The sequence below is a fragment of the Panulirus ornatus genome, chromosome 13, assembly GCF_036320965.1.
Source record: "Panulirus ornatus isolate Po-2019 chromosome 13, ASM3632096v1, whole genome shotgun sequence".
In the NCBI taxonomy this organism is placed as follows: domain Eukaryota; kingdom Metazoa; phylum Arthropoda; class Malacostraca; order Decapoda; family Palinuridae; genus Panulirus; species Panulirus ornatus.
Genome location: NC_092236.1, coordinates 7,320,724 through 7,339,878, shown reverse-complemented (window position 1 = coordinate 7,339,878; position 19,155 = coordinate 7,320,724). Strand labels below are relative to the sequence as shown.

Below are 19,155 nucleotides of genomic sequence, written 5' to 3'. Positions count from 1 at the left end.
TCAAATAACAGGTGTTCATGATCCAAAGGAAGATACAGCATAGATTATAATGTACATTTCTATCAAGTTTTAGCAGGTAGTTGGGAGTGTGAACTTTGTGTCATATGACTATGGCATGCCACAGCTTGTTGAGGTGAAAGTTTCATGACTTACATCATGCTTTAGAGCACATTATATACGGTAACATATATACCAGTGCTTTGAAATATGTAAAATATGAAAAGGTGTTTATAGAATCCTGATCACACACCGTCTTCTGAAATATATTACGTAAGGGATTGATTGTGCAGCCGCGTTCGGGCTCCACGAGAATACGGCATTATAGGAACCTTCCGTGACGTCATGAGAGGCTTAGCCAATCATATTCGAAGGACTCAAACGGTTTCTGTTATGGTGCCGAGCAAGGACGCAGTAAACTCTATGAGAAATGCCGAGTGCGAGTCGTGTAGGTGTGAACCTCCGTGCGTCAGCGTATTTACACCAAGGTGACAGAAAGTATATGGAAGATGAATTTCAAGTGGCATATCAAAGAACTCATGACAAAAAGGATATTGAGTACGCATTCTTCGGAATTTTCGATGGACATGGCGGGAAAGAGGCAGCTCATTTCGCTAAAGATAACTTAATGGATAATATTGTAAGCCTTCGGTCCTTTTGGTCAGATGACGATGAAGATGTTCTTTCTGCAATCAAAGAGGGATTTTTGCAAACTCACATGGCGATGTGGAAAGTTTTAGGTAAGAATTGATGGTTGTTGGAGGAAGGTGGCGGGTAAGGATGTAAACAAACCTTTGGTGGGAGGCCACGCGCTTGGCTCAGGGTTCCCCGTCGCATAAAGTTCTTTATTTAACATTTTCCCATCATGGGAATTGCGAAATCTAAATAAGTTTCAAAGTTAAAAATATTTATGGATCTAATATTGTGCGCGGAGGCTCTGTTTCGAGGTATGTCTACTAAGTTCCATTACTGCTGCTGACAACTTTGATCGGTGGTTCCTATTTTCCTGGTTGGGCAACCCATGGCCTCAGCTTAAGGCACTATGTACCCGCTTCCAGTGATGACATATCATTTATTGGAATTTTTTAATTTCTGTAATTCTGCCGGAGTAATGGAGCTTATAGCAAATCTTGTGTCAAAGCAGCCTTTTCCTCAAACAAAACAGCTCAGTGGTTATGAACCTTTTGCTCCTCATAATGTATCTCATATGTCTTCTGATGAGGCTTTGTGTTCCCAGGAGGTCCTTCTCCTGATGAGGCTTTGTGTGTTCCCAGGGGGTCCTTGAACTCTAGATTGGGAACCGCTGATCAGACCAGGTGCATGTTTGGTCAGTCTGATAAAGTCTAGACTAGAGACGTGACTTTCATAGGTTGGAAATTTTAGTTTTGCCCATTAAGTATCTTTTTGTCATTTTAAGGAATTAGAGTAGGGTATTGCTTTACTACCCAATATTACTGTCTTTAGATATTGATTACTTCGTTAGTGAGGGTCATGTGGAATAGGGGATTTTTGTGGTTGAAGAATGATACTCTTATGATACTGATGTTATCATGCTGTAAAATGTTTTTGTGAAGATTCAAGTTCTTTTACGTATTCCTACCAAATTTGGACAATGTTCATCTCTACCATTTTCTCTCAAGTGGCTGACAGTGTAAACAGAGTTCAGATGTTTAGATATAAGAACTTTACCCAGTGTAAAAGAGATCTTGTTTGTATTAATTCAAATCCTTAATTACTGTAGACACCTGAACCCATCCAGCATATTTGCACAATTCTTGTGAGATTCAGATATTATGAGGTATAGTGACATTCAGTGCACTGCATGAATGACAAAAGATGCCTTTCTACACTCAACCGGCAAGTTTTCTTTTTTGTTTTTTGTTACATCATTCATATTGTATGATAACATTCAAACTGAAGAAAACTCTACAGAATTTAAACAAAGGCCAGGTGAAAGCTTTTTTTTTGGTCAACTGTGTGCAGGATGTTTTCTTATATCCTCACAAATAAGATGAAGACATTAGAAAAGGATATCGGGACATTGTGCCGTTGATTCTTTTGCTGTTTACAAGATTTCATTGAAACTAGTTCGAATGTATTAATTGGTCTACTATCAGTTTTGAGTGTTTACCCCTCAGTTTCCCCTTACTTCAAAGCCTAGCTCTCTGTACAAAAACTTGAAATTGATGGAGTTGCAGGTGCTACAGTTATATTCGCACGTTGCCAATATGCATTTTAATGGTGCATTCCTGAACAGTTGATTCCTGTCATTTAAGGAATTTAGATCAGTAAACTAGAATATCATCATCAGTAGGAAAATCATTAGGGTGTGATCGTTCCTGTGCTTTACTTTCATATGTATTATCTTTGAAGTATGGTGAGGCTTGTCATGCCCCAAATTGATACCATGGAAAAGTGGGTAAAATTGTTGGACAAACACGCTTGTGCGGAGGGTATGCATATATGGTGTGGCATTTTAGGTGTGCATTCATAACACCATTGAAAGCTAGCCAATATGTATAGTCTAGAAAAACCTTTTGTTTTATGCATCCCACTGAATGCCACCATGCCTCATAATGTCAATCCTCCAAAATCTGAGTTTTGCAGATACTGTATGTTGGGTGAGTTCAGGTGTCTGCTTGTCCTTCACCCTCCTGCAATTGGGCTCTGATCACTCAAGATCTTTTCTCTCTATATACTTCCATCTCCAATTTGTTCTCTTTTTCTAGACCCCCTCAGATTTTGATATTCTATCATTACTGAAAAACCTTACTGTTTCCATGGGTACATCTCTCTCTCTCTCTCTCTCTCTCTCTCTCTCTCTCTCCATGCATTAAGTAAAGTGGGAGAAGCTCTCCATTTAATTTATAGGGAGATGGATAGAGGATAGCTCATATGACAGTGCTTCTCTAGCAACATTAATATTCTCATTTTAAAGGTTATTCATTCATGAGGGATTGGTATTTGGTTGACACAAATAACAAAGCATTACAGCTGGTGAGTTACTGCCTGACACACCATATCAGCCAATTTTATTATGAGTTTGTGGTTGATTTCAGCTATGTCACAAACTGTGGGCATGAGACCTTCAATTTTCTCCTTTGATTATGACATTTCTAAAATTGTCTTCATGTGTTTTCTTGAAGAAGGTTAACGTAACAGGTCTAGAGTATACAGATGAAAATGGAAATATGGGTGATACAGTAGAATGATTGCAATTTAAGTAGGCATGAAGAGTAGTATTCCTGCCTGTGGCACAGGGGTCCCGGGTTCAATCCTGGCTGTTGGAGGTTTGTATGTTCTATGAAGGTGCGCGTTCATATGCACCCCCCCCCCCCCCCCCCCCCCCCCCAAGGCCCAGTCCTCTGTTCTTAACACTACCTCGCTAATGCGGGAAATGGCAAATAGTATGAAAAAATATATATATACATACATACACACACACTGGGTATTTTTTTCTATATCATTCTCTTAAGTAGGTTTTTACTTAATGCATGAACTAATTATTACATATTCAGGAGAGAAATATAATACAGAACCCTGCTTAACCTTTCCTAGAGTCCCCAAAAAATGATGACGTGACAAATAGCCATCTACCTGTCTGTTGTTTTCTGTATGTGGTGTTTGTTATTCCCATTGCTTCAATAATGTTTTGAATATTATTTGGTACATTATATACAGTAGGGTTGAGGGTCAAGTCAATTGGGAGGTAAGTTTGAATGGAGAAAAAATGGAGGAAGTAAAGTGTTTTAGATATCTGGGGGTGGATCTGGCAGCGGATGGAACCATGGAAGCGGAAGTGAATCATAGGGTGGGGGAGGGGGCAAAAATCCTGGGAGCCTTGAAGAATGTGTGGAAGTCGAGAACATTATCTCAGAAAGCAAAAATGGGTATGTTTGAAGGAATAGTGGTTCCAACAATGTTGTATGGTTGCGAGGCGTGGGCTATGGATAGAGTTGTGTTCAGGAGGGTGGCTGTGCTGGAAATGAGATGTTTGAGGACAATGTGTGGTGTGAGGTGGTTTGATCGAGTAAGTAATGTAAGGGTAAGAGAGATGTGTGGAAATAAAAGGAGCGTGGTTGAGAGAGCAGAAGAGGTTGTTTTGAAATGGTTTGGGCACATGGAGAGAATGAGTGAGGAAAGATTGACTAAGAGGATATATGTGTCGGAGGTAGAGGGAACGAGAAGTGGGAGACCAAATTGGAGGTGGAAAGATGGAGTGAAAAAGATTTTGAGTGATCGGGGCCTGAACATGCAGGAGGGTGAAAGGCGGGCAAGGAATAGAGTGAATTGGATCGATGTGGTATACCGGGGTTGACGTGCTGTCAGTGGATTGAATCAGGGCATGTGAAGCGTCTGGGGTAAACCATGGAAAGCTGTGTGGGGCCTGGATGTGGAAAGGGAGCTGTGGTTACGGGCATTATTGCATGACATCTAGAGACTGAGTGTGAACGAATGAGGCCTTTGTTGTCTTTTCCTAGCGCTACCCCGCACGCATGAGGGGGGAGGGGGATGGTATTCCATGTGTGGCGGGGTGGCGATGGGAATGAATAAAGGCAGACAGTGTGAATTGTGTGCATGGGTATATATGTATGTGTCTGTTTGTGTATATATATGTGTACATTGAGATGTATAGGTATGTATATTTGCGTGTGTGGACGTGTGTGTATATACATGTTTATGGGGGTGGGTTGTGCCATTTCTTTCGTCTGTTTCCTTGCGCTACCTCGCAACGCGGGAGACAGCGACAAAGCAAAATAATAAATAAAAAAAATATATATATACTTAGCTTTTTTCTCCCCCACAGCCCTTAACCCCATGTTTACATGGAAATGATGTTGTGATGTAATTCCATGTTTTGCGTATATTGTTGATGCTTTTCTCATGCTATGTTGCGACGCTACTGCCCCATTATTTTATTCAGCCAGCTGTTAAACCACAAATATGGTGCTTCCATAAGGAAGTCCATATGAGTGTGTGTATTCGCTCTACCGTATCAGAATATTTCCTCCATGTATTTGCACATATCTATATTTCCCATTTTTTGTGCATGTAAATGTTTTGTTTATTGGATTTTTAATTATTCCAGATCAGTGGCCCAGAACTGCTTCAGGTTGGCCGAGCACAAGTGGGACAACAGCAAGTGTAGCTTTTATACGCAGACAGAAGATATATATTGGTCATGTTGGTGATTCAGGAATTGTACTTGGATATGAAGACCCAGGTTAGTCGTAGTACATTTCTTGAGAAGCATGTCCTACTTGCTTTTAATCCATGTTTAAAAGTTTTGAAGTCTTATTTAAGCATAACGTGCTTGGTTACAGCTTCAAACTGTCTCCAGCCATTGTACCGGACCATGGGTCAAACCTAAACACTTCATCCTTTTTCTGCATCAGAGGTTATGCATCATCTATTACCCAGTGCAATTCATGTCTTTCCTGTCTCATGTGTGCAGGGTAACTGAGGGTGATTTTCTTGTGGAAGAACTTGGTACCTATAAATGCTCTTTTTCCTAACCCTTCGTAGAATATAGTTTTGAAATTTTGACCAGAATTATCATAGTGAAGATATACATCTGTGGATATTGATATACCTGGAAAGCTATGCCTTTGGATTTTAAAGGATTAAAGATGTTAGCATATGCTAGGGTTAAAATGTTTTTATGGTGGTGGTGGTGTATTTAAAAGCCTGAGTTGTTATATTGATTTTTAATAATTGTAAATGAATTTTATTAGATACCAAACCTCAGCCAGGCAAGTCCTGGTGAACTTCTATAGTTATGTATAGGTGGCATGTAAAGAAATGGTATAAAGAATTAATTATTAATTAATTATTAATTATTAGTGGAGATAGGGCTACTTTTCTATCTCTAGTGGTCCCACTGTCCCACTTGTAAATGGTATCTTGGTGATCAATCAAAATATGTAATCTTTTGTATTTTATGCTTTTGCATTGTTGTGATGCATTTTGTTTTGACTTCCATCCCTTATGCAAGTGTTGCACATGACGTGTAAATTGATCTTCCATTCAGGAGTAAATTATCTTTAACACACTTATTGTGATGACTTTCATGTAGAGCAGTTATCCATTAAGTGCTTTTTATAATTGTTTAATGGTAGTTTCAGATTCTTATGTCCTAATACTCAATTGAATTAAAGGTGGAAATTGGCATGGTGAAGCCTTGACACAGGACCACAAGCCAGAGAGCGTGGTAGAGAAAGCACGCATTACGGAGTGTGGAGGGAAGGTCATCAATAAATCTGGTGTCCCAAGAGTAGTTTGGAACAGACCTAAATCTGGCCACCAAGGTCCTGTTCGCAGATCCACACCCATGGATGAAATACCATTTTTGGCTGTGGCACGATCTTTAGGTAAGTTGAAAGTGTTTTGAAACATTTGAAGGTACTAGTTGTAGATTATGAAGAGAACAAAAATGTGGTGTATAGGAGTAAACTGAAGGTTAGTATGTTGTAGACCACTTCCAAGATATGGAAGTGATGAATGGAATATGCACTTTTGGAGAATTGACAGAATGAAGATATCAACATTTTAATTGTTTTATTTCAGTTTGCTGTTTCCATCTTCTTTTCTTCTCAGGTTAACAACATTTGGTTATGTGACTTATTCTATCAGATAGTGTTTATGAATATTAATTGGTGAGTTTTTAGATTAAACTTGGTTTTGAAGAATATAGTTGGGTGCTTTTTCTTACTTTCGGAGGGATTATGTTTATATCATGTAATTTTTGTTACTGTAATTCAAACAGCATTTCCATATTTGAGTGAGTTTTAGTGGAGAGAACTTGGGGGAAAGTGGAATGCTTTCAGGTATTTGGGGATGAAGGTGTAAGCATGCACTTGGTAGGGATTGAGGGAAGCTTGGGAAGCTGGGCAGTTGTTATTTACTGATGACACAGAACTAATGTCATAATCAATGAGGAACTGCAGAAGTTTGTGTCTGAATCTGGGAAAGTGTTAGAAAAGAATAAGTTGAGAGTAAATGTGAACATAAGCAATCTTATTAGGTTTAGCAGAGCAGAGGGACAGGCAAGGTAGTTGGGGGTATGAGTTTGAATTGAGAAAGTGGTTTTATATACATGGGAGTGGACATGACAGCAACTGGAATTATGGAGGGGGAATTGGGTCATAGGGTGGGTGGGTGGGGGTGAAGATTTTAGGAGCATTGAGAAATCAGTGGAAAATGAGATCGGTAGCTGAAGGCAAAAAGGGTTTATCTAAAGGTATAATATTCCCACCGATGATGTGTGGATGCCAAGCTTGGGCTGTAGATGAGGATTTGCAGAGGAGGATGGATGTGTTGGAAATGATATGGTTGAAGATAGTATGTGGTGTGAGATCAGGGTGAATTGGAATGATGTGATATGCAGGTGTCAGTGGATTGAACCAGGTTGTGTGAAGTGGGTAGCGAGACAATGGAATCGTCCATGGGGCCTCGTTGTAGATAGAGGGCTGTGGTTTCAGTGCATTGCACATGACAGCCAGAGAATGGATGTGAGTGACTGTTGCATTTCATCTGTTCCAGGCACTGCCTCACACAGGTGGGAAATGGCAGTTAAGTATGATTTTTTATTTTTCTTTCCATACACATGCTCATTGATCCCACCGTGGTAGGGTAGTGTCAGGACAGAAAAACGAGCTATCACTATTCCCTTTTTAAAACGTTAATACTATAGGAGAGGATTTCCAGCCCCTTGCTCCCACCCATCTCAGTTGCCTTGTAAGAGGTGCTAGAGATATGTGGATATATTTTTTCTTCCATATCCCAAAGATAATTGAAGAAATGTCTGACTGTATTGCCTTTGTTTTCTGATGGTAAAACACAAGTTAGTAATGTTATTAACTTTTCAAAGACAGAAGAATGGAATGGTAAGACTAACATAATTCTTTAACAGGAGACCTTTGGAGTTACAATGCAACAAACAACCAATTTGTAGTTTCACCTGAGCCAGACGTTTGTGTTGTGCCCATCGATATAACCCGTCATAGGTGTCTTATATTTGGCACCGATGGTCTGTGGAATGTTTTAACACCGGATGCTGCAGTCACCGTTGCTCACCAGGCCGAGAAAAACAATGAGAAACACTATCTTGGTGTTCCCAACTCTTGTGGTAAGGTAAGGATATGTATGTACAGTTTTCATTAATCATTTTGTTAAACCCTTTGATTTAGGTTGTGTCTCACTTTTGTGCATTGGGATTTGATAAGGATATTTGTCTACTGCTCCCATTATCTGTCAGCTAAAAAGCAAGCAGATTTTGCTTCCCCCAGACAGATAGGATTTTCAACATGTATATGGCTTAAGGTAAAGTACTAGAATGCTTTTATAGTCCCATATAAAGGCAGTGGGGCTAAAAGCGTATGTTCAAATTAAGAAGGTACAGGCAATTTGAGTTTATAGGTAAGCTGTACAAGAAAGTATTGATTCAAGGGGTACTTGCTTTTGCACAGCATAAGATTAGAAAGGAACTCTGGTAAAGAGAAGGACTTCTGTGTAGCATTTATGGATCTGGAGAAAGCAAATTATGATACTGATAGAAATACTTTGTGAAAGTTGCTACAAATATGTGGTGTTGGAGAACAGCTACCAGAAGCTTTGAGCAGTTTCAGTCAAGAGAATAAGGATTGTTTGTGAGTAGGAAGAGAGGAATGTGAGTGTTTCCAAGTGAAGTGGGATCTGCATCAAGTCTGTTTCATGTCACCATGGATGTTTATGGATTTGATTATGAAGGAGGTAAATGTGGGGTTGGGAAAAGAGAGGGATGGGCTGCAGTCAACATGGGTCCTGTAAGGTCAGTCATTTATTGTTTGCAGATAACATGGCTCTGATATTGGACTTAAGAGAGACTGCATAAGCTAGTAATTACCTACATATAATGTATGGGGAGAGATTGACACTTATAGGGCCACATTTCTTGAACATTGTTTACTGTCATACAGCTTCCTAAATTTATTTATGCTGTCTGTATGAACCATATTCTCAGTTTGTGACATTTATCCAGCATTTATATACTGTAAAACATCTTTGCATGTATCTGTTTTTGGGAGAGTTTGTGAAAGGAGGAAGTTGAGATTTAATGTCAATGTATGTAAGGGTATGAGGTTTAGTTTGTGGGCAAGATAGATTGATTTGAATGGGAGAACCTGGAGGAAGTGAAGTGCTTCATGTACCTGGGATTAGAGATGGCAATATATGGAACAGTGGTAACCAAAGTGAATCGTGGGGTGGGTGAGCACAGAATCTGGTTGCATTGAATGTTTGGAAGAAGAGGTCATTGTAAGTGTTTGATGGTAGGATAACCTCATTGGTGCTGTATGGGCTCTAAATGCAATAGAATGGAGGATGGTTCAAGTTTGATTTCACTATGGTTGTTTCTCTTGTTTAACAGTACTAGTGATGAGGGAGGTGAATGCAAGGGTCTTAGAGCAAGAAATGGGTTTAAAGCATACTAGGGTTGGGGCAGGATAAGGGTCCTGGTAGTTGAATCATATGATGTTAGCATATGACATAGCTAAGGTGGAATTCTTAGAAATGAAAGTTCATGTATGAACTAAAGTAGGGTGATGGGATGCTGCAGGGAGATGAGTAAGGGTAGTTTCACAGTAAATCTGAATGGGGAGAACATGTTAGAACTGGAAGTGCTTTAGATACTTGGGAATAGACTTGGCTGCAGATGAAACCATAGGGTGGAAGGGGTCTAAAGTCTTGGATACAATGAGGGATGGGTTGAAGGAGAGTTAAATGTCTGTTAGGGTAAATATATTTTAAACTATAGTAGTCCAGATTGTGTGTTACAGATGAGTCTGGGCCCCATAATGCAAAAGAATGAAGGAGGATGGATCTGTCTGAACTGAAATAACTGAAGACATTATGTGGTTTGAGGTGCGTTGATTGTGTAAGAAATGACATTACAGAAGGTAGATTTGGTGATAATTGGGTTTCATTGAGAGAGCCAACCAGGTTGTGCTGAAATTATGTGGGCATATGGGTAGGATGATCAAAGAGGAACTGAATACATCCATCAAAAGTGAAGGGTGCATGGATGATGGGGAGACCAAGGAGATGAAAGGAAGCAGTGAAAGAGGCTGAATGTCCAGGAGCTTGAGAAGCATTTGTTGGATAGAACAAAATGGAGGATTAGGTTATGTAGGAGATAGTAATGTTTGCTGTCATTGGGCTGAACGAGGGAACATGAAGCACTTAGAAGACCATAGAATGGTCTATGGGTCCTGACTGACTGGGAGTTCTGGATTTGATGTATTGTTCTCGAGAGTTAGAGAGTGGATATGAGCAAATGAGACCTTATCAGCTGTTCCTGGCACAACCCCAGTAAAGTAGGAACCACAGACAAGTGTGAAGTAAGACATAGTTGCATGTAAGCCTTCATACATACGAAGGTACTATTGAACTCTTGCCTGTAGTTGGTTGCACAACACCATGTGCAGAAAGTGACCTTTAGCAAGGCTGTGTCATCACCATAGACAGCCTCAGCTGCAGAAGCCCCTTAAAAAGGGTTATGAATAACTGAAAAGGGAGTGAAGAGTGTGAGTTCAGGCTTGGAAAAAAATTCTGCTCAATTATGTAAAAGACTGTAGGAATAAAAGATAATGCAGTAAGATGGCATATGTTAGTCCCAAGGCTCATGTAAATTTAGAAAGTGATAAGTTTAGAATGATTGTAGATGCATGTTTAATGTGTAAGAATTGAGCATAGGAGGTTGACCTACTTCTGGAGAGAAGTGGAGGAAGGAGTTAAGAATGTACATTCAGTTTATTAAGTATGCATGATGAGTAATTAAGATAGATGTCTAAACAAGTGTTTACTCTCAACTGAGGGATGGTTTTAGAATGACATGTGTGCCACTTGGTGATGTAGGAGAGGAGATTAAAATACCATCTAGAGAGAAATGGAAAGAGCATGAGAAAATTCAAATTCAAGGGAGAGGTTATTGTTGATGACTTAATTGACTTATTGTTCTTTATTTTAGCAACGACTGTGGGTGAATCCATCTAGATCAGTTGTGTCTGGAGCCTTGGGGAGGTACTTCAAACTTAACCTTCGTGCTGATAACACTAGTGCTGTTACAGTCTTCCTAGATCCTCCTGGACGACCAAAGAGAGAGGTGAGATGTTATTCCCATTAGAAGTATTGAAATACATATGGTAAATACACTTGGGATTTTATTGTTAATCAGGAAAGTATCTTAAGGTCCCACTTCATTTTTCTGTGATGAGCCCAGAATGCCTGCTGACATGTAAAAAGAAAATTAACAAAATTGAAAAAGAAATAGCCTTCATATATTTTTGTTTCCCATTGTAGAAGTAGAGAGATCTTTGTATAAGTAGAGGATGTATTTGATATAGAGCTCATATAGCTTGTATGGCCATAGTATAGAGCTAAAGTTTAACATGTAGAGCCCCTGGCAAGGAATAGTGGAGTCACAAGAATGGGTTGGAGGAATAGCTTGGTGGATGAGCATCTGGTGCAACTTCAGGATAAAATGCCCTTGGCAAAATACTGTAAAACATTATAGAGTTGATGGAGATGCGTTTTGGAAGGTGCTACAAACATTTGGTGCTTGAAGGTAACTACTATATGCAGTTAGGAATCTAATTTTTATTAAGAGAGCAAGACATGTGTGTGACTAGGAAGGGAAGAGGTTGAGTTGTTCCTGGTGAAAGTGGGTCTTTGTTAAGGGTGTGTGATGTTACCATGGCTGTTTAATTTTTTCACAGATGGGATGGCAGAGAGAGGTAAATGTGAGGGTCTTGGAGATATGAGGGTCTATGGTAGCTTGAGATGGGGGATGAGTCATTAGCTATACACTGTGACATAACTCTGGAGGCAAACTTGAAACAGCAGAAGCTGATGTCCAAATTTGAGAGTGTTTGAAAGGAGGAAGTTGACAGTTCTTTCCATGGTTCTGCCTGACCACTTCATATACCCTGTTGCACCCCATTGATGGCATGCTACCCCATGTACCAAATCGGTATTGTTCATTTTATTCCATACACCCCTCTTGCATGCTCATGCCCATTAACGCAGAATCTCATTCATTCCATACTTGCCTCACATTCTCAGTTTCCCCCGTCTTTTGACATATATCCTTTTAGCCAGTCTCATCTCAGTCATCCTTTCCATTTTTCCAAACCATATCAGCACCCCTAGTTCTGCTTTCTCTGTTATGCCCTTCTTACTGCAACACCTCTCTCTCTTTCTCTCTCTCAGTTTTATTTTGTACACAATCAACCCACTTCGCACCAAGCTTGAATTACAGAAGCATAAATCTTTTGAGTATAACTGGTAAGTTCTTTGGAAGTGGTGATGTAGACTGGTGGCATGCACAGAGCATCAGACTTAGGAGTCAGATGGCTCATGGCTTTAGTAAAGGATATTTTCTTTGAAGGATTTGTGAGAAATGTTAGAGAAAGTACTTGTATGAGACATTTACGGATTTGGAAAAACGAGTGATAGGGTTATGAATAGGAGGGTGAGTGGTTCCAGGTGAAGGTGGGTAATGTCACCATTGCTGTTTAATCTGTTTTGGATAAGGTGGCGACTGGTAAAGGAAGTGAATGTGAAGGTTTTAGAGGAATGGGGAAATCTTCAATATGTAGGGTCCTGAGAGTTAAGTCATTTGCTATATGCGGATGAAATGGCCTTGTGGCAAACTCGAGTGAGAAGCTACAGCAGCTGGTATCTGAATTTGGGGGAATGTGAGAGGAGGAATCTGGAAGTCAGTTTGAATCAAAATACAGTGGTGTCAATAATTTGCGCATTTTTGATTTAATATTCCTATTTCGCGCTTACCTAAATTACCCCCATTATTTTAAGAATATGCGTGAAACTCTCAAATTCCCGTGGCCAGCTGGGCGTGCGCACTAAATGAACACTGTTGACAGGTAAGACTTATATTTATTTCGCTTATTTTCTCCTTTATTTTTCTGAATATTTAGATGATTATCAACTCATGTGTACGAAAGAAACTCCTAAAGACATCCATGCAGAAAAAGTATGTGAATAATACATTTTACTGTATCATCTTATTGACTGTTGAATGTTTGGACCAAAGATAATCATTTATATTTGGTAGGGCTTACATTTATTTTGCCAATTTCCTCCCATATTTTTATGAGTATCTAAATGAGTAATTAGCAGGCCAATGGCAGAGGGCAAGTCTAGTGCAGTGTTTGCAGAGGCTCATACCTAATGTTTCTAATAACTGCTTTTTATCTCATGCTCCTACCTACTACTACTGCTTACTGCTCCTACTTTATGCTCCTGCATAAATCATCCTACCTACTACTTCTGTTTACTGCTCCTACCATTTTGCCAAAAAGCAGGGCTAACACATAGTGCTCTCCGCAGAAAAATTTAGAGTTACAAAGAATGAGCTATGTGAGTTAAAAGTTGTCAAGTGTTACATATGATAAGATATATGTTAGTGAGGCAGAAAGGAAAGACAGCTACCTGGATTGGGGGAAATCCTCCATTCCAGTATTACTTTCCAAAAGAAAGAACAGATTGAGGAGCTAAGCGAGCATTATTCCTTTTAAGGCTCTGTCATCTGTTCTTGACGCTGCCTCACTCGCACAGGAAATGGCGAGCATGTATGATTCCCCTCAATACTTGATTGTCATTTCCTTTGTTAGCAAAGTAGCTCCAGAAACAGATGAAAATATGCCTTTTTTTCCGCACACCACATAATTACTCCATCAGATACAGTGACCAGATGTAATTTTGATGTGAATATTCTTATACCGTAGTCCTGAAAATTGTCTCAGGATACTGGGAATGATAATGATTTTCCAGAAGTGTTAGCAGAATGGCAAAGTTTCCAGTTATTAAAGGACTTTGATATTGAGAGAATTAATTGAAAAGGAAAAAATTCTCAATGATTTGTAATTATCATTTGAAATGATACGTGATGTTTAGTGTACTCTCATGTCATAAAAGTGCTGAATATTTTATGCAGACTAAAAATTAACATAAAGAAAACACTGTATCTCTATATCTCTGATTCCTGTTCCAATGAACTCCCTCAAAGGGTGTGGCCATGGCAACAGTCAACATAACTGAAGAACTCTAGTGCTGTTTCTTAGCCTTTAGTGCCTTACCCTTAACAGGCCACTGGCATGAGGCAAATCTAGTGCAGTTCATAGAGGCTCCTACCTGATGTTTTTAATGATTACTTTTGTCTAATGCTTCTGCCTAAATGTTCCTACCTACTATGTCAATCTCCTGTTCCTACCATTTTGCCAAAAGGAAGGGCTAGCACACAGTGCTCACTTCAGGAAAATCTAGAGTTATGAAGAATGAGTTTAGTGTTGTCGAGTGTTACATATAAGGAGAGGGTGTGTTTGTGGACAGAATGCCAGTAGTCCACATGTCGGTGAGGCAGAAAGGAAAGACAGCTACCTGGGTCAGAGGAAATCCTCCTTTCCAGTATTACATTCCAAAAGAAAGGACAGAATAAGGAGCTAAGTCAGCATTATTCCATCTAAGGCTTTGTCATCTGTTCTTGATGCTGCCTTACTATCACAGGAAATGGCAAGCATGCCTTTGTTAGCATAGTAGCTCTAGAAACAGACAAAGATATGCCTTTTTTCCACACACTGCATTATTAATCCATCGGATTCAGTGACCACTTGTAGTTTTGATGGGAAATATTCTTACTGCATAGTCCTGAAAATTGTCTCAGGATACTGGGAATGATAATGATTTTCCAGAAATGTTAGCAGAATGGCAAATTTTCCTGTTATTAAAGGTCTTTGCTACTGAGGGAATGAATTGAATATGGAAATATTCTTACTGATTTGAACTTATCATTTGAAAGGATACGTGATGTTTTGTGTACTATCACATCATAAAAGTGCTGAATATATATGGCCATGGCAACAGAGTCAACATAACTAAAGAACTCCTGTGCTGTTTCTTAGCCTTTAGTGCCTCACCCTTAACAGGCCACTGGCATAAGGCAAGTCTAGTGCAGTGTTTGCAGAGGCTGCTACCTAATTTTCCTATTGATTACTTCTGTGTAATGCTTCTAGACACTGCTTCCACCTAATGCTTCTGCCTAAATGTCCCTACCTACTACCACTATCTACTGCTCCTACCATTTTGGCAAAAGACAGGGCTATTGTATAGTTCTCACTGTAGGAAAATCTAGTTACAAAGAATGAGCTGCATGAGTTAAGTGTTGTAAAGTGTTACATATGACTAGGAGAGATTCTATGTTTGTGGCCAGAACACCAGTAGTCCACATGTTAGTGAGGCAGAAAGAAAAGACAGTTACCCGAGTCAGAGGAGTGCAACTTTACCACTAAAGTGCTGGCTTACTAAGCAGATGTCACCCAGGCAGGTAGTACTGGTATTGTACCTCCCTGTTTGTTGGTTACCAACAACCACTACTACTAAAGAAAGTAGTTACAAGTGAATATCATGACTAATTTTCTTGTGCTCCTTTCCACCCATCTGGGTATAGCATTGAAATATCTTGATAATATTAAGATTTCTTTCATTTACTCTTTTCAGGTGCTGCTTCAGCAAAAAGGAATGAAAAAAGGATCTCCCACTAAACCACCCAGCAGAGTACCAACAACTGAGGAAGATAGTGATGAACTTGTCAAAGTTCACATGTACAACCAGAGTCAGGCCACAAGGCATGAAGGCAGTCGGGGAGTACTGCGCATCAAGGAACGCCTCCCAGAGAAATGGCAGACCGCACAACAGGAAAACCAGCTTGGTGTGTCAGAGAGTAACCATGGGTGTTCAGACACTTTTCAAGATAGTGGTAATGCAGGGTGTGGGGGTCGTGATATTAGTGACCTTGATAATCAAACTGTGATTGGTGCAGAAACAACTAAGGTAGGTTGTTCAGAATGTGGGTGTGTGGGAGTACATGCAGTTCCTGGTACTTCAGGTGACAACTTAAATGGCCTTAGTGCACACAAGCTAGCCTCTAGGGTAGTGCCAACTAAGAATTTACCATCATCCCCACCATTAGATGTAGATAGTATATCTGAAATTGTGTCGGAGAACAGACCAGACAGTCGATCAGAAAAGAAACTAGAAAGCAGATCTGATAACAGGCCAGAAATCTTGTCTGAAAATAGGCCTGACAGTAGGACAGAAAGCAGACACTTAAGAGACGACATACAAATTCCGGTTGTGTCAAGCAGTACTGTGAGTCCAGGGCCTGATGATAGATGGAGAAAACATAGAAGAATATGTGGCAGGTTGAAAGGTGCAACAGGAACGGTGTCCACGGAAAAAAATGACACACGAAGGAGAACAAGATCAAACATTCATTTAACTCCTGGTATGGAGATTGAGAATAAAGAGCAAAACCCTGTTGCTTCAAATAACAATAATGAGTGGAATGAAGAACAGCACAAGGAGGAAAAGGCTGGAACAAGTACCAAAGGTAAACAGCCAATAGGAAATTCAGCAATGGATTCATCCTATCGTGTACTGAAGTCAGTTAATCGAGGAACTGCAGAAACTTTAAACCAGAATTCCTCAAAGGCTGTTGCTCCCAAGCGTAAGCGAACTTCGGATCTTGAAGATGAATCATCTAGTGAGCCTGTACCTAAATCTGCCAGAGTTCATACTCGCTCACACACTTGGAGTTACAAATCCATGGTAACCAGAAGTCAGGAAAAGACCCACAAAGCCCCTGCTAAACCACCTGCCAATCCAAAGAAGTAAGATGTGTATATACTTGTTTAAGTGTTGCTGTAGAAAAAGAATCCCAGAAACTGCAAGGAAGCAATTTCCTTAATATATTTTAACTTCATATGTGCAAATGTTTATTTCATTTTGACTGATCTCATGAGTAGATGACCTGTGAGTTTGGACCCAGCTCTTTGAGGTGCTAGAACTGTTGCCTGTTATAAGCTAATTGTTGACAAGGCATTCTTTGTAAAGTGCTGTGTTTATATAGTTTTCCTTTTATAATGGATGTAGAATTAAGATCATGGCCCTAGAGTATGTTGAGGGGATTGGGTAGTCATTTTTTACATTTTTCACAGCACATGTGAATGTGGATACTGATGTCTATTCATAACTTTAGTTAAACTGTGTTAGCTTGTTTAAAGAAAAGTTAGCATTGGTTTAACAGGTTTATCAGCTTTCACATGTGTGCAAGGGGGAAATGGAGTGCCTTTGGCTGCAGAAAAAAAAAACAGTGCATGTTTGGCTAAAAGTACAAGTTCTGATTTAGGAGTTTGTTTCATGTGCAAGATAAAACATTGTGGTTCCATAAGATGATGTAAGTATTGCTGATTCTTTTAAGAACATGATCCTTTTTGATATTCTGTTAATACCTTGCTTGGTTTTGAAAAAAGGTTGTAGTATTTTTATATATAGAACACTTTTTTGATATGTCATCTACTAAAAGGATATGGGTACTGTAAATGAATAATGTGGCTACCCTCTGATAAAGACATTTTATTGATAAACATAGTCTTTGATTTTAATGCAGTTACCAAACATTAAAATCAGAGATAATGTTTTAAGTACGAAGATTTTATTTCCGATATTCCATAATTTATTTTTAATTCATAGTTTTCACTTTCATTTTAATGTATTCATTTAAGGGGTATTTCTTGTGTTTTTATTTTGTCATGATCCTTGTGTCATTATTACAGTATGATTATGAAACCCGTAATGGTGAAAGTAGCATGCTGTGGACACTTTTAGGTATCACCTCAGGCCACCTTAAAAAACAATTCTTTTTAATATGAGTTGGAGTCTGTAGTTCTCATTCTACTTCATTTTTCATTTAGGGCTTGATCTTCATGGCTTTTTTGTTGATTCATCCACCACAAAAAATTTGTTTTTAGTCCATATGAAGGTGGCAACAAAACTTAGGACCAAGAGTTTCTGTACATGAGTTGTATGTATAGCATTTTTACATAATTTGATACCTTTTGAAAACTCAGGCATCAGAAATTTGAGCAATATCATGTATCTGTTTTTGCTGGGTATAAGGTAAAAGGTATGTAATATATTGTAGAGATGAAACATATACAGCTTTGGCATTTAATAATTTTATTTATGTATTTATAATTTTTCCATATTTATTAGAGGCCCATTTCTGTATATATATATATGATAAAGTTGAATATGGGTTACAGAATATTTTTTTGAAATTTTGTCCAAATGTCATAAGGAAGCGTTCGTGACTTTTTAAGTAAATGTCCTTGGGTGCTGAAGCCCCTATCCACTCTGGTTTTTGATCTACTGCAAGAATTTGTAAATCATTTATAAATTGAAATTTTTAATTTTTCTCCCTGTTATTATATTAAAGTTCAAATTTGCCAGTCTTGGGGAGGGAATCTTGTAAAAGTACAAGTTATATTACCTGAGGTGTGTTAACAATAATTATTGTGATAAATTGTGATCCGTCAGTATATCAACTCTTGCAAAATATTGCTCTTAAGTTTTCAAAAGCAGATTAAACTATAATTAATTATGATAGGATAACCTATTATAAAGTCTCAAAATGTAAGAATGTACATATGTAACTTAACCTTGGAATGTAAATATATGTATATGAATTGCTTGCTTTCTTTATTCTTAACTGACTCTCCCAGCATTACACACTGGATTTTACACACCTTGGTATATCATTTCATTAAATTTTAACATTTAGTTTTATGGTGTTTACATATTATACCTGTGTTTATACTTAGCTTGTCTTTTATTTGTGTATATATTTTCCTGTAATTATGTAACTCCTTTTTCTTTCTAAGCAAGGTAGTATTAGGAAGAAATACAATGGCCTAAGTTGTACCTATCCGTAAGTTTTTATGCATAATTTCCTGACACCAGAGACTGCTTCATGTGCCCATCTTTAGCCCATTGATGCTTCATCTCCCAGCCACCATATACTGCTACAGTTCATTCAATCTAGCTCGTGCATCCTTCCTACCATTTTAAAGTGTTTAACCCCATAACAAAAAGCCGACACTCCATATATTTTTTTTTTTTTTCCCCAATGCTTTCTGTAGTTTTGAATCTTTTTGTCAGCCTGTTCTCTTCATATGCCCAAACTCTCTTCATCCTTCGTAGACCACTCGTACCACTTCTTACTCGACTTTTACGATGAACCCCCTGGGCATTGCATGTTATCCT

The 19,155-nt window shown here is 38.9% G+C and overlaps 1 protein-coding gene across 2 annotated transcripts; it reads left to right on the top strand.

The window, feature by feature from the left end:
- The first annotated feature begins 373 nt into the window (after positions 1-373).
- On the top strand, positions 374-18,581 carry LOC139752716 (uncharacterized). Of its 2 annotated transcripts, none has more exons than XM_071668544.1 (6): positions 374-737; positions 5,087-5,221; positions 6,156-6,368; positions 7,910-8,130; positions 11,003-11,137; positions 15,550-18,581. In XM_071668544.1, exons 1-6 carry the CDS (start codon positions 428-430, stop codon positions 16,723-16,725), a joined length of 2,190 nt encoding a protein of 729 aa, XP_071524645.1. In that variant the 5' UTR covers positions 374-427; the 3' UTR covers positions 16,726-18,581. The 2 variants fall into 2 exon arrangements, with proteins under 2 accessions (XP_071524645.1, XP_071524646.1); XM_071668545.1 differs by lacking the exon at positions 374-737 and adding an exon at positions 797-944.
- The last annotated feature ends 574 nt before the right edge of the window (positions 18,582-19,155 follow it).